Source organism: Phaethon lepturus, unplaced genomic scaffold (assembly GCF_000687285.1).
Source record: "Phaethon lepturus isolate BGI_N335 unplaced genomic scaffold, ASM68728v1 scaffold18247, whole genome shotgun sequence".
NCBI lineage: Eukaryota > Metazoa > Chordata > Aves > Phaethontiformes > Phaethontidae > Phaethon > Phaethon lepturus.
The window spans coordinates 2,257-15,139 of record NW_010554236.1 but is presented as its reverse complement, the minus strand read 5'-3'; the positions used below and the strand labels follow the sequence as shown (position 1 = coordinate 15,139).

The 12,883-nt window shown below is 37.9% G+C and overlaps 1 protein-coding gene across 1 annotated transcript in view; it reads right to left on the bottom strand.

Annotated features, from left to right (window-relative positions):
- The window catches only part of ANKMY2 (ankyrin repeat and MYND domain containing 2), a gene marked incomplete at its 5' end in the record, with an annotated part of 20,469 nt that extends 7,952 nt beyond the window's left edge, over positions 1 to 12,517 (bottom strand). The window contains 3 exons of the mRNA XM_010291794.1: positions 1,779 to 1,877; positions 4,183 to 4,321; positions 12,453 to 12,517. Of these exons, the coding sequence (XP_010290096.1) occupies positions 1,779 to 1,877; positions 4,183 to 4,321; positions 12,453 to 12,517 (303 nt within the window). The remainder of the gene's footprint in view (positions 1 to 1,778; positions 1,878 to 4,182; positions 4,322 to 12,452) is intronic.
- Between the last annotated feature and the right edge of the window lie 366 nt (positions 12,518 to 12,883).

Below are 12,883 nucleotides of genomic sequence, written 5' to 3'. Positions count from 1 at the left end.
TCTTTCCCTGGTAAGCCAAAACTACAAGAATTGGTATTTCTCCCCAAAGTTATGCTATACTAGTAGCGTCATGCTGGTGTTAAAATTTCTCAAGAAAAGTTCTCTCCACTTTCTCATTAATCAAAAATTAATGACATTTACCAAAAAAAGGACTGTGATGAAAGTAACAAGATGAGAGAAGTTACACCCCCTTCTTGTTTTCTTCAGCTGACAAAATGATGGATTACTTGGCTAAAGGGAAAGTAAAATTCAATTTCTCTAGTCCAGGACCACATTCTTTAAATTGATGGATTTATCTTGGCACTAATCCTATTAATCAGTAGAAGACACAGCCAACAAATTTCCAGCATTTAAAACCCTCCACTGTTTTACACGAGACTGTTCTAAGCTAATAAAGCACAGTATAAGACAAATGACAGGGGAAGAAGTATCATCACTTCCCACACTCAGACAGATTAATTAATGTTGATTGGACAGAGAATAAAAAAGAACAGGAACGGATTCCAATGTTCAGACTTTGGAGTAGCATATCTCAGTATGCCTGAAAATATTTATTCTATCTTGGTGACATGATGAGTTTTTAAATGAGAATTCTCCAAAATTATGTTGGAGATAACATTCCCCACTTGCTAATAATTCAGCATCACATTGGAAAAGACTCTTCAAATCCAAAGTATAATTAATAGGAGTGGACTACTTTGACATATTAAGGGAATAGTTAAAGCTTTGCTGCTTGAACCTCAAATGAGCAATGTCAATGTTTTCCTCTTTAAAAGACCAGAATGAGATATGACTGAAATTGAAACTGCACTAACTCAGTATTCAAGGAAGTGAATCTAAATGGCAAGGTAGGCTCTTGAATCCAGAACACCTGATGGACTTGCAAGAGAATTCTCAGACATTTGAACAATACCAGAAGCTTGTGTTGAAGTGAAAATACAGGTCCTCTTTTTTGGTTGTTGGGAAGGTCATCTGGACAGCAATAGTAGAGTTATTAAAATTACTCCACTTTTTCTGGTAATATTTTATTACACGTCCTTGCTAGAAATACAGGAAAAGTGATATATTTGGGAATATTAATCCATGAATCTCCCAGCACTTTCAAGATGGGTAAAGAAGTAAAAAAGCTTTAGAAAAAAAAGACAAGAAAAAGAAACATAACAACAGAAAAAAGTCTGGTTCCATGTTTTGCCCAGGATCACGGAGCATACCGGAATAACAAATCTTTTATTTTCTTCTAGTCAAGTTCAGGTCAGTAAGTACTGACTACCTCAGGAGAGGTTCCAAGACTTCTCCCTCTTCCACATGCAGAGAGAGAAGAGCAGGAGGTGACTCACCGCTAGCATACAGCGTGCTTGTGACAAAGCTCAGATGACAGTTCCTGACTCCTAGCGCTATGTTCGTTCCTTCCTACAGAGGAAGCTCCAGTTATGCACTTTGTACCACAGAAGCACATACCTGCACTTCAGACACCTCAGACACCTCAGGTGTTACCAGCTTCCTCATACTATTTAAAAAGTGATGACATTGCAAAACCTCACACACCTGGAGAACAGCAGCATCTATTCTTACAGATAAGATCACCTGTGCTTTTGTGAAACAAAGCATGGGCACAGAACACAAATTGACTTTGTAATAGGATGAGGTGTGGAAAAAAGCTGAACAACTCTGTCAGTTCAGAACAGGTCATTAAATAATGTTTCTCCAACAAAAAGCATCAGAATCTAACATTTTCCTTCTTTAGGAATTTAGGAAATGATAATAGACTTTCACCTTACCCACAAAAGCAGCCATCTGAGCTGCTGTCCTTCCCACAGAGTTGACAACATCAGTCTCTGCTCCAGCCTCTAACATCATCCAGGTGATTTCTTTGTTTCCTGAATTTGGTGGGGGAAGATATGGGGAATGAGAGAGAACAAACCAGAACTTGTAATTCTTTACATTGTAGAAAAACAAGGAGTAGATTTCTTACAGACCAGGAAGAACACTGAGAGAAATGAATGTTCTTAATGTCATTATTTTAAGAATGGATTAAGAGAAAGCCACAGTGCTGCCTCCTTATTTATGATTCCATAGGGTCAAATCAAAGTAAGACCTAAATTCAGGCAGGGTATAACTCTGCTCTTGGTAATCCACATTCAGCTCCCTGTGGAGCTTATGGGAGTCATATGTGTATGACTACACTAGAGCTTGGTGGCTCTGGATAGCAGTATAGAAGCAAATTCTACTAATCTAGTTTGACAGTTCAATGGCAACATTTGCTATTCTAAGAAGAAAAACAAATCCAGTACTATTATGTAGCAGGAGCATAGAGAAAGGAACAGCTTGTTCCTTTCTCCACAGCGGGAACTGGGTGTTCAGACTGGGCTAAATACCAAGTAAAATGAAGCTAAAATTTGATGGGAAGATTAGATGCCTTAATTGGTGCCCTTCAGAGACTATTAAGAACACTTGTCACCACTTGTGCTGGTTCTACTTTCAAAGGTATTCTTACTTCATCAGTTTTTGTGCACATGCAAAGTACAGAAAAGTGAATATAAAAAAAGAAGGGAGTGGTGGATGGAAATTAATGTTTCTGATTTAAAAAGAAAGGCATCGCATCAGTAGTGCTCATGTACCTTTTGCACTCACAGATAACAGACCTTAAAGTCAACGTAAGCATTCAAACCCAGCATGACATGTTAAAAGCTCAGCTGTGAGAAAATGGTAAAAATCCAGCATTTTCCACAAAGCTTCAGTCATGTGTCAAAAAAGAAGGGCATCAATGCTGATGAAGGGTCTAGAGCACAAGTCTTATGAGGAGCAGCTGAGGGAACTGGGGTTGCTCAGCCTGGAGAAAAGGAGGCTGAGGGGAGACATTGCTCTCTAGAACTACCTGAAGGGAGGCTGTAGCAAGGTGGGTGTTGGTCTCTTCTCCCAGGTAACAAGCGATAGGACAAGAAGAAATGGCCTCAAGTTGTGCCAGGGGAGGTTTAGGTTGGGTATTAGGAAAAATTTCTTCACAGAAAGGGATGTCAAGCATTGGAACAGGCTGCCCAGGGAAGTGGTGGAGTCACCATCCCTGGAGGTATTTTAAAGACATGTAGACATGGTGCTTGGGGACATGGTTTAGTTAGGTCAATGATCTTAAACATCTTTTCCAACCTAAATGATTCTATGATTTAACAACCTCTAAGAGTTTGTTCCCATCTATCTGCTGCAGCTCTGTTATCACTCAATGCCACAGAACGCTGAAGTTTCCAAAATCTTTTTACTAAATTTTTAGCAGAAAAGCTGATGATCCAATTAAGGTTCATATACACACATATGCCTTTCTATTTTTATACTTATGATGAAAGGAGGCAGAGTTTAAACTCCACCTGCTAAGAAATCTTACTTCCCTAGAATCTCCTTTTTGGGAAGACTTAAGTGGCCTAGATAGGCTAGAAGATACTTAAAATAACCTAATATTCCCAAATCTAATCTTTTCCCCGGAAGGAGCAATGGTTTTTTATGTAACGTCTTCTTCTCACTCAAGGAAATAATTCTTCCTTTCATCAGGGAAAATGAGTAACAAGAAGAAAGCTGCAAACCACAGCTTGGGACAGGAGAAGATATATACAGCTAGAGCACTCTCATGAAAAAAAAGTAATGTAAAAGGAGAGGGAAAATTAATGTGAGAAAACACGTTTTTAAAACTTACTAAATATATTTTTAAAAGCCCACTAGGTAATTGCAAAAATAATATAGGAGAAAGGCAAAATTTGAAAAATACTAGGTTAATTTGACAAGCCTCAAGTCTTAGTAAAAGCTACTGATTTGTACTCCTAAAAAAAGGCAGTTTGGTGCAGCACTTTTTTCAGTGTAACACAGTATAATTAAATGGAATGTATCCCACTGCACAAGAAAACAGTCACAGGAGACTGAATTTTGAGATCTGACAAACACGACAAAGTACAGATAGACTACATGCCTCAAAATACTGAACAAAGTCAATTTTTATACAAAAAACTGAACAGCAGCTATCCTGTTCCACTGTCCTGATGATTTTACTTGTCTTGACATATTCGCATGTTTCACATAAGTAACAGTAAACCTGAATAATAGAAACCTGTCGACATTTTCCTTTAAATAATTAATTTATGGCAAATTGTACCCATAAATGTCACAAAAATCAGTGAGCTAATTTAAGTAAGAAGTTACCTGAAAGTCCAGCAAACATCAAGGCAGTATATCCATGCTCATGTTCATTGCAGTTAACATCAGCTCCATGTCGCAAGAGCAACTTGCACATGTCTATTTTCCCTTTGTATGCTGCGTGCATTAGAGGGGTCATGCCATGCTAATGAAAGAAAGAGTAAGTAAGTAGCATACAAAAAATAATTAGTTCTATCGTTTGATTTTCATACCATTGATAGTTTTTACTTGTACATACATATTCAGTATAACTACCAAAGCTTCACATAATATTTAAGTTAGCAACGACAAAAAAGCTCACAAAATCTTCATTAAAAAATATTACTAACGTGCAGTAGATTTTCCATTTCCATGTCACTCTTCTATGTTGTGCTATGTATTTTGAAAACAGACCAGTGTTGAATAAATGAAAACCATTTACCGCAGATTTGTCACTGGCCTTTTGTCTAAGACATTACTGTTAAAGACAACTAATGCTTCTGCTAGTAGGAAAAGCTTGTTTTAGAAAATTTGTTAGGTTCTCAAATTATTTATTTCCTTATATATATCCTCATATGATAAGCAACAAGAAAATTAGGAATAGGCTGTTGGTTTTGCCATTACAAAGATTTGCATTTTCTGAAATCCACCTTGCTCATTTTTAGTCATGATTATTGGTAATTGTGCTATCCTCCTCTCTCCCATTTACCATCCTTCTGGTATTGTGTTTGTGATCCTACATCAGCCAGAGCTCTGAAAGCCCTTGTAAAGACACACAGCTCTAACTAGACTTTAATAACCACACAGTCTCAAACTTTGCCTTTTGATAAACTGCACCAGTACAAAAAGGATTAGCTTCACCAAGGGCACTGAATTTTTGAGTTGCACTGGCGTAAGTATAAATGCAAACCTGGGCAAGCCCTAGGTGACATTTTCAGGACTAGGGTGAATTGTTAGTGCAGGCTCTCCCCCTCTCAAGGGGCAGGGAGAAGCACATTCCTGTTTGAGAAAATTGCACACATTCTTTTTTTAGAATTTGATACACTTTTTCCAATATGCTGTTTATTTTCACTTAACATCAAGTCAGGATTCATGTTATCAGCCAAGACATAGTAATTGCCCAAGAACATTCTCCAACACTGAATACAAGGGAGTTTGCTTTAGTTTGTCCCTGGAGGAAATCAAAATGGCATATTCTTCCTTTTTTTTGCGGGTTAAGGCTGTGTGCATGAATACCTTCATGTACACCATTACTGCAGCTCTGTAACTGCATGGCAATGTGGTACTCTGAAATACTGTAACTGTCAGTTTGAGCCTTAATATATTCCTTGTTTCAGTTTATGATAGAATAAAACACAACTGAGTTAAATTTTCAAAAAATTCCTAAAGGTTAGGGAAATTGGGAAAGTTAAAATTATAATAATAATTTGTAAGTATTATATTTTCATTATTCCCCATCCTAACTGAAAACAGCAAAAAATGATTACTTGATGCATTATATTTTAGTAACCCAAAATATTTTGGCAAACTGCAATAAAAACCGTCATAAAAGAAACTAAAGACCTGAAGAGATCACTTCACAAACATGAAACAAATTTGTGATTGTTTTTGCTAGGTTTCATTTGTGGTCCTATAAAGGTAAGTAAAGGCTTTCTAGCCTATAAAATAGGATATAAAATATGTTGTGTTATGTTGTGTTATGTTACGTTATGTTGAGAGCAATTTTTATGGGCCAGTCCCTGTCTGGAGTCATAGTATAGATTCGCCTCCTTTAGCAGGACAGAAAGGTACCGCTGTAAGGGGATATGAACACAGTAAGGTTTTTTACTGGAGAAGGAACTTTAAGAAAACCATTACTTTGGTTATACCTTGAATGCCAGTTACTTCAATTAAAAAATCTGCCTGAAGATTATAGGACAAAGAAAAGGGTTGTCTGGTGGTTCTTTTGCCCTCCTCCTCCCGGGAAAGTTTTTTAAAAAGTCTTTGATTAAATTTTGAAAGTGTCAGACTGCGGTGTGGATTATAAAAACATATCAAGCAGGAAACATGGTGACAGTTGTTAGAAAATTGGACTTAAAGTCACACTAGTATCAGGCTTTCACAGTCATGGCAAACAAAAAAGGGACAGGCTAGACACAAGCTTATCTGGAAAAGCTTGGTATCCTGCATTATGTCCCTATGCAGAAATGGAAATCACTGCAAATACCCTTCTCAGGCTGAATATCAAAGACAGGTCCAGCAACAGTTTGTTTTCTGACAGATGAGATTTGGATTGTGAATACAACATACTTAGAAAACTAAACTAGCAGAGAGTTTATTAAGCATACAGGTGAAACAAATTATTTATTGCTCCAGTATGGAACGTAGGATGAATAAATCATTTTCTAGCAGCTACCATGTAACATCATCTTACCAAAAATCCAGTCTTTTAACCTCATTCCCTAGGATGAGAATGTTTTTTTTTCTTGTTTACTTCACATTGATGTTTACATGGTTTACAGGTAGCAAATTTAACATCTCCTGACTTCTGCAGGGCTCTGCATATTCCCTGTATGTCTGACTGTACAACTGGAATAGAGTTTGCAGTGCCTCTAGAAATTGCTTGGCACCTCCCTTGACCAGGTCCTTCAGCTCATCAACAAACAAGGACTCCCTGGCACCACGGGGCTATGCCTCATGGCTCAGCCAGCCCAGCCATGACACACCACCCTTCCCAGTTCCTGATGTTGAAAATATACCAGAAGCGGACTGAGGGATGGGATTCCAAGAGATAAGTTGACCTAATGCTGCCATGGTGGGGGAGCCAATTGAAGGAAAAAATCCTTAAATAAAACTATGGGGTCAGTGCGCTGAATCAGCCAACAAGGGAAAAAAAGGATGTGTGGGGAGGCAGGAGGGGCAGACGAGTACCAGAACCAGGGAGGGGTTGGACTCCACTGCCAGAAGCAGGGGAAGACACAAGCAGGTCAGTCCATCTCTCTTCAGCACCTGGGAGAGCTGTGCTTCCACAGGATTAATAAAAACAGATTTAGAAAGATAATAAACTGGAAACCTCCTGCCTTCTAGGAACCTCAGAGGAAGTTTTCAACAACACTGTTTCTCAGCCTTCGTTGACCAGAAGAATTGAGGAGTGGGGCATGGCCAGGGAACAAAAGTTGGGACAAACAAACAAACCAAAAAAATACACAGACCATCTTGCATCTCAGTGACCTGTGCATATTCTGCAGAAAAACTGACTATGTTACAAACATTTCAACACTCATGCTGTGTAAGAACACAGACATGATATACATATATTTTCAAAACCCATTACTTTGTGGATAATGCTGATGACTTGCTACTGAAGTAGCCACATAAACTTGTGTCACTCAAGAAAAGAGGAATCCAAGTGGTCCCAACATTCCCAGTGTTTTACACATCTCATGCTCACTTCACCCTCCTTCTCAACAGTGGAAACATGGCTAAGATGTGGTACACATGGAGCTACTCCCTCAGCAGGTATTCGGGTACACTACAACCCTTCATGTGTGAATACTAGCTACCTAACTAGAGCTTAAGTCAGAGGTGATCTGGGTAAACAGAACAAGAAAAGAAAAAGGAAAAAAAAAAAAGAGACTGTAAAAACCCTAGCTGAAAAATTGTTGTAGATGCTTACATGCTGATACTGTTAAAGCATCCACCCCTCCCTTTCCCAGCTCATTTTGCAGTGAGGAACCCAGCCCCATATCAAAAAAGTGCCTTATTTTATTCTTTACATTCAGGCAACTATAGCAATTCTATTCATTCACAAAATTACAAACTAAACGCATAGACTGGAGATTTGGCTTTTATTTGAGACAGTATTTGAGAAGTTACTGAAAATTAAAGAAATTATGCAAAATGAGCAGGTGTCAGAAGTAACACAGAAATACTAGTTGAGGAATGTCTTCAAAATCAACTCTCCTAAATAAAAAGACAGAGCCCTACTGAAATCAGACCAACTCATTATGACGAGTTCAAGCAGGTATTTGGAATTGGATTGTAAAAATGTCTCTGACTTTTAAAAGAAACGGTACTGAATGCTGCTAGTCTAGAACTGCATGTTTTTAATTTTCATTGGATGAAAACCTTTAGAAATTTCACCCTTAAAGCCTTTGAGATAAGACTGCAAACTGGATTTGGAAGGTAATCAGCAGATACACGCTTTAATGATTCTAGCTATAGCCAAGTACGAGCTAATTAGAACATGAAATACTGTCCTGTGAGTGTAGATATGTTGATCATAGCTATAGTTCTCCTCCTTTATAGTCACCCTGCTGAGCTGTTGGTTTCACATATGTAACACATTAGATTGCTCTGATGATCTTTCTGTTCATTTGCAGTGATGAAAAGTTAAAGTCTACATCACTCAGAGACACGAACTGAAACCAGATAATTCTTAATAGCTGTTGAATTTTCTCTGGTTTGTGTATTTTGAAATACTACTCAAAAAACATCAAAAGACAGAACTCTTTCTCCTCAATAAAGGCAAAGGATCTGGGCATTTTCTGCTAGCATAGGAAGTTCATGCTGGAATAGCAAGACAGATTAACTGAAGAATTCTCCACTGAACATAATACGTATGAGTGAAGCCACACATAGCTCATACACTAATAAGGAGGCTGCTGCCTTAATTGCTAGAAGGTATTCAGTTCTGTAATTAGCATATAGAAGTGGACTATTTCTAAAAGATGTATTTTATTACAGAAGTGAACAGCTGAATTACTAAACTAGAGGAAAAATGTAATTCTGCTAATGCCAAATGATAGTTCTGTAGAAAGTTCATAGATATATAAACTATTTATAGTCGTTCATAGATTATGAACGACTTTAAAATTATTTTAAATACAGAAAAATTGTGAAGCCTTTTCAGGTCAAGTCTCTCTGCTTGATCTGCAGAAAATATGGGATTGTAGTACCACAGTGCTCCTTTGTAACCTCAACTACCAACATGACTGGACAAAACTTCCTTGGCTAGAAATCCCATGAGCTTCCTCTAGACTGCCTTTCCATAATAATCTGAAAGACCTTAGCCACACCCTGTAAATGGATGGAGTTAGAGTCAGCGAACTGTCAATGTGAAGTCACACCACTATTTACAAGCTCTGTACTCCCAGGGGAAATACAGTTCCTGAACACTTTCTTCTATACTACGTTTCCAAAGTAGCATTCACTCCACCTACAATAGGACAAAACATGCCTTAGCAGTGTGCCTTTAAAAGAAATATGTTTGTGTTTATTTTGCGTCCTAATACTTTGGCACACCTGAGCTTAAACATCCCTGAAGTTTTAAAGTTGCCACAGTCAAACTACTAAAGACAAGTTTTGTGGAGGAGCTATGTATTTCTTTGTTTTCATAAAGACAGTGATGAAGCCTAAATACTTTTCCTTTCTTCAACTACCTAAATCCACAAAGAAAGAACAGAAAACTTGGTCAGAAAAGATGCTGTGAAAAAACAGGACTGTATCTGCTGAATATCTACCACCTTCTGGAAGATGTCCATCTGTGAAACTAGTTTGAATAAAGGGGTCTTACTCTGCTCTCAAGTGACCTACTGCTCCCAGTACAGCACTGAAGACAGGAGGAGGTAAAGGGTGAGTGAGTCTTGGCACATGGGCAGGAAAAGCAAATAGACTTAGAGAGGCAATTTTTTGTCTTTTAAAATATATGTATCAACAGCAGAAGCCATGCTGAAACAGTGCCTAATGCCTAAATTTTTGAAGGAAGAAGCTGAAACAACTGGAAAAGATTTAGAAAAGAGCCATGATTGTAGGTCAATTACTGAAGAAACATAACTTTATGCAAGATACTTAAAAAGTGAATGCATTTGGAAGATGTTAAAATGTGATTTGGTCCTTGTCTAAAGGTAAATTGAGAAAAGCTTGCTGATTGTCAGCAGTTTTTAATCAAGAAGAAAGCACAATCTAAGCAGTTAGAATATATGGTCAAATAAAAAATGAAAGGGACATCTTATGTGTTAAGTTTTAAAAATCAAGAAGTGCAATATCCAACAGCCTGCTTCTGGATGCTGTGGATTCTCCAGCCTGCGGAAATCACTAAATTGTGACTGCATGTTTGCTGTACAACAAATAGAAGAGAGAACTACATTAAAGCTGTGCTCATTCTGTGGAGTGTCTCATGTAAAAAGGACTTTAAGGAAGGAAATGTGTTTTTAGTTCGCAACTGAATTGTGCTCCCATTTAAATATCTAAGCATTGAATTTGCAGGGCTGCTTCCTCATTTCTTAACATTAATAAAATAAGACCAGTAATATAAATAATGTTAATTTCAGGATAAACAGCTACGGCAGCAGCAGAAGAAAATAAGACCTGATGCATTCAAAGCAGTCTCCAGCTGTGGCAACATTGAATAAGAGATGAAACTATGTTTAACTGGGGTTTCACACACTTTATTTACATATAGATATCAGAATAACACACAAGAGGGAGAATGGTTTATAATAGAAAAATTCTAAAACTTGACATGAGACGACTGATGGATTAAGAATCCTAAAAAAATCTGAACACTCTCCTCTTCAATATGCATCATTACACACTACTCTTGGGGATAAAAAGGCGACTGCAAGAAGTCCATTGCATGAACTTTTTAAGCCTTATGTGCCTTGGGTGTATTTAGTCAGATATAAGTATTAAGTAAGTATTGTTAATACTATTTCTTCTTTAACAATAGCCTGAGGCATAACTCAGTTATGATTTCTATTAATAAACTATAACCTCTCAACAGTAATCCTGCATGTTGCACTAATACTGCATCAAGGGTGCAGTAGCTCAGCACTAGTTCAGCAATTACACTAAAAGAAAAGCTTTTAAAGTCCATACAATAAAGCACACTTGCAAACATACTCGCATTGTATCTTCTGTTCCTGAAGTTTATTGTAAAGTTTGAACAGTTTGTCAGAAGCTGGTTGAAATTCATACATTAGAAACTAAGTTTTAAATATTGAACTGTATTTAAGAACACTCAGAAAATGGATCTGTTGGTAGCACAAAAAAGGCTAACAATATTCCAGGAAGATAACCAATAGATGAAGTGATAATTTTCCTCCATTCGGCATTCATAAGACCACATCTACAACACCCTGTTCGATTTTGGGCCTGTGGAGTATCACCAAGTCATGGTGGGAACTTGAGCACTTGTGCGTTGAAGAGAGGCTGCAGGAACTGGATATGTTCAGCCTGGAGAAGAAATGGCTTTAGTGGGACCCAACAGCAGCCTGCCACTGCCTACAGGAAGATCACTGAGAAGACAGAGCCAAACTCTTCAGTTACAGTGGCAAGAGGGCAAGAGACAATGAGCTTAAGTTGAAATAGAGGTTCAGACATAAGGGAAAAACATGTTCACTGTAAGCACAGTAAGGCAGTGGAACAAGTTGCCTAGAAACATTGTGCAGTCTCCATCCTTGGAGGTTTACAAGGCCAGACAGGATAAAGCTCAGAGAAACCTCATTTGACCTCAGAGCTTAAGCTGCTTTGAGTGGGAGGCTGAACTAGAGACCTTCTGAGGACCTTTCTAGCCTGAATTTCCCAGTGATGCTATGAAATTATAAAGTTGGGAAAAAACACAAACTGACATTTAAATCAATAAATTACACATTGCTCTAACATGCAAGTGGGACAACTACAGTTTTGCTTCCGTGTTACACTTCCATATTAACATTGCACACTTTAGAAAAACAGTGTAAAAAGAGAAAAAGAAGAAACAGTTATGAACATCACATGAGGTTCCTTTCTCCATGAACTTCCTCCCATCTTCAGGTAGCACTTAATGCTTTTAACTTCTATATGTCTATCACATCTGTCTCTCCAAGTGTGTTTTCCACTTCTGACCTAGCTGCTCACCAAGTATGTCTACAGTTCTGCAAAGATAAGACTTTGGGTGATGGGATGCAAGCATGAGATGGAGACAGGTATTCTTTACCCACGGTCAGCAGGGACTACAGTTTGGTGGAGGTGACAAGAAGTCAGGGAGCACCCCGTGTGTCTTGCTGCAGTGTTCATCTTACCTTACAGACAACAAAGTTCACGTTGAACTTGAGAGAAAATACAGTGTAGTACTCTGAGTAACATTAATCTTTAAACTTCCTTAAAAAAAGGTAAAAGCTCTTCAAAGGTTCATTATTCAGCTGCAGACTAGAAATATCTTCAGAGTAACACTGATTTCCATAGTCTGTGTAGCAATATTACTTAACAACAAGATGGCCTTCAGATCTAGTATTTTCCTTGCTAAACCCAGCATAATGCTTGTAGTTTCGCTGTACCTCATCCAAGCAATTGACACGGACATTCTTGCTGCCCAGTAGCCTTCCAGCCTCCTCAGTGTTTCCTTTAATTAAAAACAAAACGAAAAAAGATAGAGAGAAAGAAGGGTGAGAAAGGGAATAAATTGAGAATCCAGAGGAAAAATATCAGTTTCATTCCCAATTTGAACAAAAATCTTTGTAGATTAACCACTTGGGATGTAGATTAACCACCAATAAATCAATTGCAAGTGAAGAGGCTTAGGAATGAACAGTGTTCTGTTCTAGAAGCTAAAAGCCAAGAAATCACAACATCAAAGAGTAGTCTGAAGTAAACATCCATATTTTGTGAAGTAACTGACCTACACACACACAAGAACAGGACACTAATACGTCTCTTTATAAACTGCATCAGAACAATTCTGAATGAGTAAAATGATACTAAGCATTTT